At 38.3% G+C, this 13342-nt stretch overlaps 1 protein-coding gene and 1 long non-coding RNA gene across 2 annotated transcripts; both read right to left on the reverse strand.

Moving 5' to 3' along the window:
- Nucleotides 1-378: 378 nt before the first annotated feature.
- Nucleotides 379-2229, reverse strand: LOC133998090 (uncharacterized). Its single transcript, XR_009927330.1, has 2 exons — nucleotides 2165-2229; nucleotides 379-491 (listed from the first exon to the last, which is right to left on the reverse strand). It is a non-coding gene; the product is annotated as an uncharacterized LOC133998090 (long non-coding RNA).
- A 4038-nt stretch (nucleotides 2230-6267) lies between these two features.
- On the reverse strand, nucleotides 6268-13046 carry gja1b (gap junction protein alpha 1b). The gene is made up of 2 exons (XM_062437239.1): nucleotides 12960-13046; nucleotides 6268-10180 (listed from the first exon to the last, which is right to left on the reverse strand). Exon 2 carries the CDS (start codon nucleotides 10162-10164, stop codon nucleotides 8998-9000), a length of 1167 nt encoding a protein of 388 aa, XP_062293223.1. The 5' UTR covers nucleotides 10165-10180; nucleotides 12960-13046; the 3' UTR covers nucleotides 6268-8997.
- Between the last annotated feature and the right edge of the window lie 296 nt (nucleotides 13047-13342).

Genomic DNA, 13342 nt, shown 5'->3' on the forward strand with positions numbered 1-13342 from the left:
TAGAACTGTCTCCTGTAGTACTGTGTTAAATGTTGTAGCATGTGCGCACCTACAATCATAAATGACAGTATGTATTTACGTCACTCATCGTTTATTTCTTTCGTGAAACATGATGTTTAATTATACATTTAATAAAAGTTATGTGAGGTGAACAAAATCCCCCGTCTAAGTTGACTGCCCGTCCGATCCTTATGCCCTTTGTCTATTCTGATATTTACTTCTATGTATCAGGAGAACACAAAACTCCACTGGTGTGTCAGTAATTTGACAGCACAGAGCAAGCTGTGCCCTAATCAACTATTTAGTAATGTATTATGTAATGTATTGTAATTTAATGTGATGTATATATAATGTACTATAAATGTATTATCAACTTACCAACTTTATAAGGTACCGTATGAAGTGATGACTCTCTGTGTTCGCCCCACAGACGAGAAGTCTTGTTAGATGTCCGGTTCTGTCTTCTCATGTTGAGCATCCACTGGTCCAGCCTGTCTTGGCACAAAACATTACATAGACAAACAATCAATGCAAAACAATACAACTTAAATGTCACAATAATTTAGTTAAAAAGAAAGATGGATATCAAAGCCTAACCCTAACCCATATTCTGTCTGTTGCATTGTCTATACTTGTGTATGTGGTGGGGAATGCTCCCCTTATGCAAGTGAATACAATATTATATGTAATGCTAGTGAACACAGCCCCAGGATTTTACCAATCCCTTAATCAGGGCTAGATTATATAAGACACCTGTTGGTTTTGTTTCCCCTCTTTCTCCTGCCACACGCCCTGGTCAGAGGTATGTAAACTGATATTTGAAAGAAGCTATATTGTTTTTAGATGGCTAACTTTGACTATTGTTTTAGCTTCTCTACTTATGCCTTCTGTCATTTTTCCTGCTTATTGTATATGCAAGTGGTGGATTACATCAATCATGTCTCCTAAGTAGGTCTCTGTCTCTGTCCTCTCAGTGAACAAGTCTGTGTGCCTTGTTAAATTGTGATCTCAAAGTTATTGGTACTGGTCCTCTTCCTTTCTCGACTCTACACATGTCATTTGGGTGTAACTCCCCAGGTGGTGTAGTTGGTCCCCTACCATACATAGTCCTCACAACTCATCACATGTAGTTACAGGCTTATGATTTTTCATGTGACAGTCGCCATTTTGAATTCAATCACACACACACACACACACACACACACACACACACACACACACACACACCTGTATATAGTATATGTATTGTAAGGTGACCAGATTTCTGAAATGAAAATCGGGGACATTTTCAATGCAGCGGTGAAAAATCATTAAATATTATCATTATGAAATAAAAAATGGGGACAAGTACTTTTTCATGTATTTTAACCACCTTTAATACACAAAATGACCTGGTTAATAAATCAAAATATCAGCACCCACATATATCATGTATCAGTAGCGCACAGCAGTGTCAAAAACACAAATGTAAAATACTTTAGAAAAAACATCTCTCTTCCAAAGTTAAGTGTCATGTGCAAAGACAGCTGCCAGACCAGTAGCTAGTAAATATCATCAAGATGTTATTAATAATAATTACCAAGTCAAAACATATGAGTATATTAATATTATACATGACTCAGTGCATCAGCTAATCAGATGGTGTGCATTTATAACTACTACAGTCATTAGTTACCCACACAGCCCGACACAAAATACAGAAGTTAGCCTAACACACACAACTATCAACCATTGACCTATTATTAATTAATTTATGATTTTTTAACAGAGTCTCATGTTCCTATGCCTACAGGAAAATCATATGTTACCAAAGCAGTCTTCCACCTCCCCCTCTTCCAAAACAGAGCCACATGCAATGTCATCACCTGGTAATCTCATGCTAACGTTAACGTTAGCATGCTTCACTAATGACAGATATGAAAACATTGGCATAATGTTAACGTCCACTGACTCTCATAAAGTTACGTTAGGTCTTCAATTCAGATAAACAACATACTTTAACGTTACATCACTTCTCTCACACACACACACACGCACGCACGCACGCACGCACACACACACACACAAACACACACACACACACACACACACACACACACACAGACACACACACACACAGCCAAGTCTACTGCACACAAAATAAATAAGTTCAAACACAACATACCATTTATGACCGCTGATCTTTTCTTTCCTTTTTGCCGCCTCCAGATTGTTTTTGTTGACGCTGCTGCGTCTGGTCGTACTTCCTGATAACGTCTGTACGTCATACGGCGTCTTCTCTGGCGATGCGTTAAATGGCTACCGTAATAACTGGTTTTTGAGACTGCGCGCATTTTTCCCCCATTGAGTGTCAAAATCGCGGAAAATTTTTGGGGACATCATTGACCGGGGACAGGTCACCCAAAACGGGGACTGTCCCCGGAAATCGGGGACGTCTGGTCACCCTAATATTGTGTGTTTTAATCTTTTTAAATAAATGCTGTTGGATATACATGCTGTCGACAGTGAATTTTGCCAGCCTCTGTTCTGCAAAGAACTCCAAAATCCTTCAAGATTTACTAGCTATTGATATGATCATTTTGGTTATAGTTATTAAGTAGTACAATAGTTATTAAATTCATTATTAATCTCTCAGGTGATCAGGCAATCTCCAGGGTGGTGCCCCATTATTAATTGTTATTAATAATTTATATTGATTTTAATAGTTAATAATCTTTGATAACCATTCGTTATTGCTGGTAGCCATACCTGTAACCAAGTCAAACATATTAATCTCTAAAAAAAAAAAAACAATAGCTTCCTCGTACTTTCATGCTCAGGTTCTAAATAATTCTGCTACCTCAACAAATACAAATACTGGCCTCTCAGCACAACCCTGATTTCTAGGCCGATAGGTTTAAGACAGAAGAAGCAGGAAGGTCAGTTCTTCATAAAACTAAGGTGCAGCAGTTTCACGAAAAAATAAGTCTTGACAGCAGATTGGTAAAGCATGTTGTTTTTTCCTCAGATTGATTACTGCCTGTGCTCAGCTTAATGTGTGACATCAAAGGCCTGTGGCCTTCCCTCGCTGCCAGCTGGTTCTGGTTTGAACATGACGTCACAATTTAAAGACCTTTTTTGTAGAGTGTGCTGTCTAAAAAAGGTCCTCAAAGCTGGTTTGAGGGCCATTTTTGGAGAGCATACTCCCAAACACGCACAACCTTCCCCTGTTTGTCAAGTAAGCCATAGTTCCTAACCCAGGCTCTGTGGTGTTTGGTTAGAAGTTAGTCACTGATGTCCATGAGCTGTCACTCTCAATGTCGATTTACACACTAAACATAAGCCCAGCCATGCACAACATGCATGCACATAGTCTAGCCCTTTTAAAATAACCCTGTTGTTAGACCTTGGGCTCTGAGTGTATTATATAGTTCAGAGAAAGAAAAAGTTCATCCTTTGTCTTTTAAATGGTAGTAAGACAAAATAATCTGGTAACGCTTTACTTTAAATTAACCTACTTAGCATATATAAAAAATAAATAACCATAATGTTGTTAGCAGATATATACTGTTAATGTCTTTGTCAACAGCTATAATTCTTCCTGTTGAGGCTGCTGTGTAACAGATAATGACAATATATTAAAACACTGTTGTAATCATATAAAATACATCTTTATAGCAGAAGTTTTAATAGTTGAAAGATACTGTACATGAATAAAAACTTAAAGATGTCCATATGTCTGCTCATAACTAAATTATATTGTGTTATAAACCATTTAAGAAATGTTTGTGGCTTATAAATGCTAATAAAGGGGACTTAAAGTAATACGCCCAAAGTGAAATGGGATAAACTTCCTTCTACGATTCAAGGACCTGTTCCAGGTTTTGGGACATACACATTTTCACTCTTTTGGTAAGAGTCACATAGGAAGATTGATACCAATCTCATGTCTGTAGCTTAATTTAGCTTAGCTTAGCATAAAGACTGGAAACAGTGAGAAACAACTATCCAAAGGTTAAAATCAGCTTACCATTAGTTATTGAATACCGGTTCATGAATAACATGTTATACTTAATTTGTGTAAGTAGTGCACACACCAAAGTGTAAAAATGGCACATTGTGGCATGTGTTTGACTAAAGGCTAATTTGCACTGGGTCCGTCAAACACAGAATCAGCATAAAACTTCCAGCCAACTGTCAAAATAAAACAACCCGTACAGATGTAAAGGGAGAATTTACCTACATAGCCTACTACCCCACAATAGAAACACAAAAATCAAAGAAAATTACCAAATCAACCAAATCTGAGCAAGTTAACAAAATCTGACTGTTTAGTTGTGCTGCTACTACAGCAATAACGGTAGCCTATAGGCATTCCTTCGGATTTGATTTAGCTGCCGTTATTACTGTATTAAAGACCATGTAAAGTGAATTCAGACATTTTCTTCTAAACACATTAAATAGGTCATAAATGTATTTCTAAAAAAGGTGTAAAAAGCATTTCAACCATTTAGATTTGAATTGTGGAGCTAGGCTTCACAAATTGTGTTTCAAGATTTCTGTGTTTAGGATTTAGTGGGCGGGGCTAACGAGGTGATGATTGGCATAAACCCGCCCCTGCTGCTGTAGAGGTATAAATACATTCAGCGCACACTACTACTACAATAGTCTACAGTTAGCTGAGTTAGCAGCTATGATATAACTGTCATTTTGGTGTAATGAGGTAGTTATTATTTTTATTACCGCTTGACTTTACCTTTACATTATTAAGGAGGGAAATACTGTCCTCTTTTAGCATTTTACCACATGAATAATAATAATAATCAATAGTTTTATAGGCTGTTATTAGAATGAATAAGGGAATCCGTGTGTACTATTTACCATCTACTATCTTGTACTGGTCCTTACACCTTCAGATAAATGTTCGAACTATTAAATGAATAAGTAATTAATGAAAATTCAACACCCTCCCTCGCTCCTCCCCTCTCTATCTCTAAACCACATGTGGTCTTCAGGCTGTAGCTTGGCTCTCAGTACACATGTGGTTTGATTTAGCAATGGGGAAAGATTAAATAGGAAACTTGGAGAACCGAAAAAGAGCTGTGTCCTTTCATATTAAGAAATTGAACTGCATCTCTCAGAAGCCTTTATCAAAGCTACAGTACACCTTAGGACTGAATACCTGGAGCGCTATTACTCTCCTTTATCTGGATCATGACTTAATGGTGTTTAGAGGCCCTTACCAAGGTGTAATCCTCCATAAATGTTACAGTTGAGTCAGAAAAACTCATCATAAAGTGAAAGCATTATGTATGAATGGTAAGATAGCTATATTTGCCAGTAGATTAAGATTAAGCACAGTGGAATATACATAACAGTCACATCTCATGGGCTTATGTATTTTCTATATTAAAATTGAAGAAACATAGTTGGACCAGGCAATAACAGCTGTTGTCAACCTGATTTATTATAAAAAAAAGAGGAGCAAGAGAAGCTAACATGATGAAGGCAGAAGTCACAAACCTTATGCAGTTAATGTAAGCAATGTCAACACCGATATCTGTAAAATCCTTATTTTAAATTTGATGAAAGTGCATTGCTGACACATGCTAACAGGCCTTGCAATGTTTTTTATTAGAAGTTTAAAAGCATCTAATTATTATGTAGAGACATTTAATTCTTTAAAATACCAGATTCTTTTTGGATAGAACCAATAACCACTAACAGCAGAGTGCGGCAGGTAACAGCACAACGTTAGTAGTGGCAGCTGGCATGCCAAGAATGCTGTCCTTGCAGCCTAAATACTGGAGGAGGTGGAAACATCAAATATGACTGGAAATGGTTTAGATCACCTTTTTGTTGGTTCATTTGTGCAGAATTTAATTTTACTGCATTGTATGACTACTGCAAACATTATTGATAGTAGTACTGATTTATTTTGGTCCTTATTAACTATTTTCCCAACTAAATGGACATAGAAATAAGATAATAAATAAAGCATTAGATCAAAAGGAAAACAAAACATATTACTTTAGTTTCTGATTAACATTTAACTCAATGACAGTCTCAACTGAAATGTCTTCAGAGGTTTTGCTCTTAATTATAATTGTTGTAAACTAACTCAGATTCAGTCAGCAGTTTTGCTGCAGCCCCAAAAGCCACCCCTAGCTCCGCCCCTGCAACAGACTACACCTACATTCCAAAAGAAACACTGCTATATTCTGCTTCATACAGTGATGACAATAAAAACCAATAATAATTAAGAAAGAAAAATATTTATTGGTTAAGATAGTTTTTCACAGATACAATGAATGAGTTGTTGTTTCGCTATCATGCACTTACACTGTACAACAGTGGATCCCCATGGATTAGCATTGTCTGAAGAACTGTAACAAATGACCATTGCTCTTGTTTTGTCAATGGAAGAAGACATCTCACACAGAAACTGTCAATGAAACCAGCGATCAGATGTCTGATATTATGCACTGTAGTGATTTCTGTTATAAAATAAATTAGTAAAATGTATATCAGAAAACTCTTACCACTTACTGTGTGCATCATATTACACCTCTATCACCGAGATTTCAGTGCAAACACCATTGTAGCTGTAAGATCTATGACACATGTAAGTACCGACAGAATGATGCACACTTAAAAAAAAAGAAATAGGAGAAAAATAAAAAGCCCAAATTGAGATTTATCCTAGTGTTTGGTAGTTGTGGAGCTACATTGGCATACATTTTAATATAATTGACTAAATATTAGTCCAGATCTATAAGAAGTCTTCTAAAAACTCACATTTTTTTTATTGTGACACAGTTAGCTTGATTTACAGTACTAAATATCTATTTCTCAAGCAGCAATGGGTACATCGAGTCTGAAAGACAAAACATTACCTACATAACAAAAGAATCATTCACTCAAATATGTAAAACACAGATAATCATTCTACTGTCTTTTCTCTACCTCCCACAAAAGATGAAAAAAGGAACACACTTGTTAAATGAATGACAGTAATAAAGCCTTTCTTTATGTTTGCTGTATTATAACAGCCTGAACCCTCTGCCCTGCTACTCTCACACACACCTGAAAAAAAAGACAAATAAAACCACAAAATGAAAACATAGATTGACAACACATAAATTCAAAGTTTATCAGGAAACAACAGTTCAGACTGACTGACATAGTTACTAAAGAAAAAAAAAAGCGAATTATTTAAACTGTCAATAAATATACAGTTTGTGGGGAGTTGATATAAGATGTTTTCTGTGATTTAGAGACATTGGATAGTAGTCAATTTTTCCTCTTAGGTAGGTGTCCTATAGATGCCAAGCAATAAATATTCACTACAACTGTTATTAAGCATTCTCCCCGACACCATGTTGTACTGTAAGTCACATGCAGAGGATGAGCCAGGTGGTTAACACTTTACATACAGTTGCTCTTTGTCTATGCAATGGCATTGGACATTTTAGCCTCTCTTTCTCTGAGTGACTATAATGTGATTGTATTTCAAAACTGGGATATTTATGATATGACTGAAAGCAGAAGAAAAGTGGAAAATAAGATATCGTGTTGATTCACACATAAATCCAGCTTCATTACACAAGCAATGTGCGGCCGAGTCCATCAAACTGTCGTCAATTCAGACATGAAAAGCACTTAAGTGCAGTGGTAGATAATGAATTTAGAGACACTGCGTGTGCGCGTATGTGTGTGTGTGCATGTGTGTGTGAGTGTGTGTGTGTAAAACTGTCTTTTACTTTCCTATTTCATACTTTTGACCATCCTTCCTGTTGGTTATGGTTATGGTTAATGTCTTATGCTGAGCTACACAGCTTTATAATAGAGTGCATAGGGTGACCATACAAGTGATCACACAAGTAAAAAAAAAAACAAATCTAAAACCACTTATTTAAATGTGAAGATAAAAGTGAATATTAATGCAAGGAACTGTCCTCACCTGAAAAACAACAGCATTAGTCATTTGTACAAATATGTAACACATTTATGTTCATGTGTTTTAGGCAAGAAATATGTTGCAGTCGTACTTGACATGACTGTTAGGAGCAAAAATTGAAGTAATGTGACATCATTCTTCAGTAATAGTTCTAAGGAAGGAGGTGAGGGTTAATAGCTTGGTGTACAAAGCAAATGGCTTTGGCACAGGGGAGTTTATATCCTATCTCCTACTAAAACTCACTTCTTTAATTAACCATAACAAAGTGGAAAAAGGTAAATAATTGAAAGCATGGGCAGTTTTGTTTTGTGTACACTAAACTGCCCATGCTTATATTACTGCCCACAATCAGACTGGACAGTCACAATGTGCTCATGTCAATGTGGTTTCGATCTTTTTGCCAACATATGAGGGTGTGAGACATGTGGTGATGGGGGATTTGTTTCTTATGCTGCTGGGCTGTGCTGCGCTGTGCGTGCATAAAAAAAAAAAAAAACGACAAAAATGAACCACAGTTCAGCCTAGAAGGCAAATTTGTACCTGTTGTTCCTGGCCAGATGTTAAAAAGACACAGCTTTCAAGTCATCCTGTTGTAAAGCTGTCACCTTCATTGTAACGGAAAATTCTGTAACCAATAGGAAGCATAGCAGAAACTATGAAAACATATTTTCCTTCAACAAAAGCTTGGCAAGTTAAAAAAGCAAACGAGTCACTTTGACCAGTGTGCTCCTTTGTTCTTGTACTGAAGAGTGACTGCTTCTAAAGGAACACCTCTGTTAGACGCCATTCCTGCTCTGTTCTCTTAAAGCTGGGTTAGCTCCACTAAAAAAAGTTATGGTAAAAGTCATCAAAATTATTTGCAACTTGTACCTTTGACAGTGTTATATAACAAGTTTTAATGTCTCTCTGATTAACTAAGAGTCTCTATGTTGAAGACAGTGATTGAGGTTAGCCCCACCTCCTGCTTGAACCTATATGATTTGAGTGTTCCCTGATTCTCTGGCTGCAGCCACACGTCATCAGCCAGGCAGGGAGGAGGGAGGAGGTGGAACTGGGGCTTACACGTCCAGGTCGTCTGGCCTGGCTCTGCTGCTCATCCTGCTGCTGGCCCGGCTACAAGGCCTGACGTCCATCAGAGCCAGAGGCTGCAGCTCGTGTCCTGCTGTTGTGGATAGTTTCTTATGCTCATGGGTATCATCGGGGAAGTCAAAGGCTTGTGCGTGGGAGTTTGAAATAGTGCTTCCTCCTCCATTCTGGCCAAGACGGTTCTGCTCTGTGGAATAGTTGGCCCAGTTCTGCTCATTTGCCTGCTTATTATAATTACGGCATGAGCCAGTTCCCCGCTCCCCTGTGGCCAGTTTATAGCCTGGAGGGGACATGGGTGAGAGTGGGGCAGTTGGAGATGAACAGCCATTATAGTAGGCATACTTGGCGTTGGACAGTTCTTTAGCGGTGTGGCTCAAAGTGCCTCCACTGGGGTAGAGTGTGGGCGGCTGTTTGCCCTTCACACGATCTTTGATCCTCTTAAAGAACACATAGAAAAGCTCAATGACGTTGAGCATTAGGGACACAAGTGAAACCACCAGCATGAAGATGATGAAGACGGTCTTCTCTGTGGGACGGGACAGGAAACAGTCCACCCTGTGGGGGCATGGCGCCCTCTCGCAGGTGTAAACTGCAGCCAGGCTGAATCCGTACATGTACCACTGGATAACCAGAAATCCCACCTCAAATATAGACTTGAAGAAAATGCTGAATATATAGGTTCTGAGCAGAGCACCTTTCATCTTCACTTTGCCGGTCTCCTCAATGCCATACTTAAGCTTTTTCATCTCAATTTTCTTCAGCGGAATGTCAACATCTCCTCCGTCATTTTGCACGGCTATAAGCTCGTCTACCTTCCTTTTGAATTTCTGTTCTTTCCTGTTCAGATAGAAGACATGAGCCAAATAAAGGAGGGTGGGTGTCGACACAAAAATGATCTGAAGGACCCAGAAGCGAACGTGTGAAATTGGGAAGGATTTGTCGTAGCAGACATTCTCACAACCGGGCTGCTGCGTGTTACATTTAAAGGCAGACTGCTCGTCTCCCCAGGCTGATTCCACTGCAGTACCCAGAACCAGGATCCTGAAGATGAAGAGGACAGACAGCCAAACCTTCCCACCAGCGGTAGAGTAGGCCTGGACCTTGTCCAGTAGACGACCCAGAGCACTCCAGTCACCCATCCTCGGGGGGAGATAGCTGGTGAAACAAATAGGGCAATGTTGAGCTGGCAATAATATATAGACAGTATCAACTATCAGAACATATTTTAGATATAGACACTGCTGTACTGAGCTTACATAGATACATTGTAACATATGTATGCTCCAAACTATAGTTTTGATTTTTAGGGAAGAGTACAATCTAGACCTGCTCTACATGTAAAGGTGCCTTGAGGTGATATATAAATAAAGATTGACTGATTGATTGACTGATTAACATCCACAGCATTCTTGACATTTACTATTTTTGCCAGCATAATGTGATCAAGCAGCATTATTATCAGAGGAGACTAAACTAGATGTTTCATGACGCAAAACACAAGCTAATCCAATTACTGACAGCAGAGACAGCAAACTGTTTTATGCAACGCTGCCCTTTAAATCCAGACAAAGATGTGAAAATGTGAAATAAAATCTCTTATTCATTAAGTGAGAACCTTTGTGTATTCTTCAAAAACTATAAGAACTGGTTTAGATTAAATTTATAGAGTTTAATCTAGTTAAATTCTTTACATCCAAAATGTAATCAACGTCTCTTAGTCTCAAGCACAGTTATCAACCTGGTCAGCTCTCCTGGAAAACATTTCAGTCACATGAGAGGATTCTACTAAGATTATTTTTCTCTGCTGCACTTCTAAACCTCTTTCTCTAACCTTCAAACAATATCAAGTGAGAAAACCTGCTAACTATTGCCTTGTACAGCTTTATCCCTTTTGAAAAATATGTAACACATGTTAACAACTCAAAGCAGTCTTTAACATTCTCATTCGTGCAGTAATGAAAGGTCCCGTTTCGAGTTATAAAACCTGTTGCGAGCCTTCTTCGATACATTTTCTAGTCTGTGAAACGCAGAGCGAGGAGGAGAGATTAAACGAGGTATAAAGGTCACGAAGCCGGATCGTCGGCGGACCCGGCTTGTCTTGCTGTGCAGAAATGCAAAAAGTTCAGAGAAGAAAATCTGCTGAATGCTGTTGTCTTAGCCAAACTGTTCAGAATGAGGTTGCTGGAAAAAAGCCACTATGCTGCATGAATGTGTACCCAATCTGATAAGTGTGTCTGTGGCTGAACAGACACTAGAGCTAAATCTACTCAATTGGGCCTGTTGTGAGCTTCTTTGCCCAGTGCTTATAGAGAAGCCCTGTAGATTCTCAGAGGGAAAATCAGCCCAATATGAAGGTCTGGACTCAATTGTGTCACAATGGTCAGGACTAAATTTTCAACAGCTGATCATAAAGTCTTGATTAGACTGGATTTCCAACTAAATTACACTTTTATTTCACTACAGTTAAAATAGAATCTTAGTCAGATGTTAGATGTACAACACTGACTATAACTCTGCAGCACTGTGCTCCTTTGGGTTCATTCCCTAAAATTTAGCGCCACCTTTGGTCAAAAGTAACCAAGGCTGTCTGCACACTCAGTATTCATGAAAAAAAGTGTTAAAGGTCCAAGGGAAAAGTTCTTTAAAGAGTTTTTTCTACGAAACTGTTGGGACATTTTCTTGGGATCTTTAAGGGTCTTAGTAGATCCCAGGGTGATTTTTACTTTAATTAAATGATAAAGCACATATAATACATTTGAATCCAGGTTTCACTCGCACCGTCACAGCTCAACCATCCCAGATGAAATGTATAATTTTATCAGCAGTCAGGTGTAGGTTTGGTGATTCCAAATTGGGTTTTCTTTGCCCCCATTCTGCATATAACTAAGAAGGGCTGGCACAAGATCAATGTAGATTGTATGTGGTGAAGAAGAAAAACCTCCAACAGATACACAAAAGGACATTTTACTTCAGAGAGCAAGGGACAGGGTCATGCTTCCAATAAAGAGGTTCATGTGGATAAGTAGAAACCTTCAGTCTAATCCACATGGTGCCAAACTAACAGCATGTGCTCCCACTTATCTTATAATAAAGTGCATACACTGTCTCCTTCGACCTGGAAAATATCCAGAATTCATTGACATTCTGTAGAAATCCCTCTCAGCATGTCTGAATCCTCAGAGTTACACATGAAGAGTAAAATAGGAGGTAATGAGGTGAGGGAAATCATTTTGTTTTTGGGTTATTAGACATAGAAGATCCCGCCACTTTCTACATGAATGAGTTTTGTCTGGCGGAAAATGACCAAGACAGAACAGAACAATAGACTCCAAGACAATGGCTCAATCAGCAGACCTCTGAAATCCCTCTGAAGACAGTAAAGTGGGTTTTACATGAGAAGTCACTAGACATGAATGAAAAACTGTCCAAATTACTGAGCATTCCTCTAGTTTCTAGGTTCCTGGTGTCATGGAGCAACTGAAAAACAGGTTTTTAAAGTACATTTATCACTATGTTCTGGGAGATGTATGAGTCTTTAATTATACAACAGAACTTTTTTCAAGTTGAAAAGTCCAGGACCAGGACCTGTGGCTCACACTGCGACAGAAAAATTAGGATTTAGACCAAAAAAGAAACGTTTAAAAGAGTTTCAGCGTTTAATAAATGAAGCAAAAGTTATTCTCATAGGTTAACAGCTCCTATTTTGTCGTGTATCATCTGTTTCTCTCTGTAGATAAAAACCCCAAACAGTTGTTCTAAACATCACATTTAGTTCAAAATAATTAATGAAATGAATCTCAGAGTGAAGGAAAAGGAAGGAAACATCCTTTAGTCTGCTTCTTTTTTTTTTGTTGCACTGCATGTAAGTTGGGAGCGCAACACAACTTTTCCGACTCTTCAGAAGTGTGTTCAAGAAAAAAAAACATAAACTTACCTCAAAAGTTACAGAGATGAAGAAAGAAGGGGGCCGGTGGAACTTTCTCCGCCACTTGTTGAAATCACTCCTTAGCGAAGTTCAAATCCAAGTTGGGACCAGGAGGCAAACTGAGACTAACTTGTCAAAGCTCCCTTATAACAGAGTCCCGTCAGAGAAGTTAGTCACCTGATCTCTACGTCAAAAGCCCGAAGTCTGAAGCCCCGGTCCAGAGGGAGGAAGAGGAGGAAAAGAGTCCTGCACAGACGGCTAAGGTGTGAAGATATTGTTTGTTTTGTTAGTTGTTTTCCATACATAACATTCAAGTTGTGATGACAAACTGAAAGTTAAAGAGAGGATGGATCCCTTTCTTAAGTCATGAAAACCATGTTAAAAAATAAAAA

The sequence above is a fragment of the Scomber scombrus genome, chromosome 17 (assembly GCF_963691925.1).
Source record: "Scomber scombrus chromosome 17, fScoSco1.1, whole genome shotgun sequence".
Lineage (NCBI taxonomy): Eukaryota > Metazoa > Chordata > Actinopteri > Scombriformes > Scombridae > Scomber > Scomber scombrus.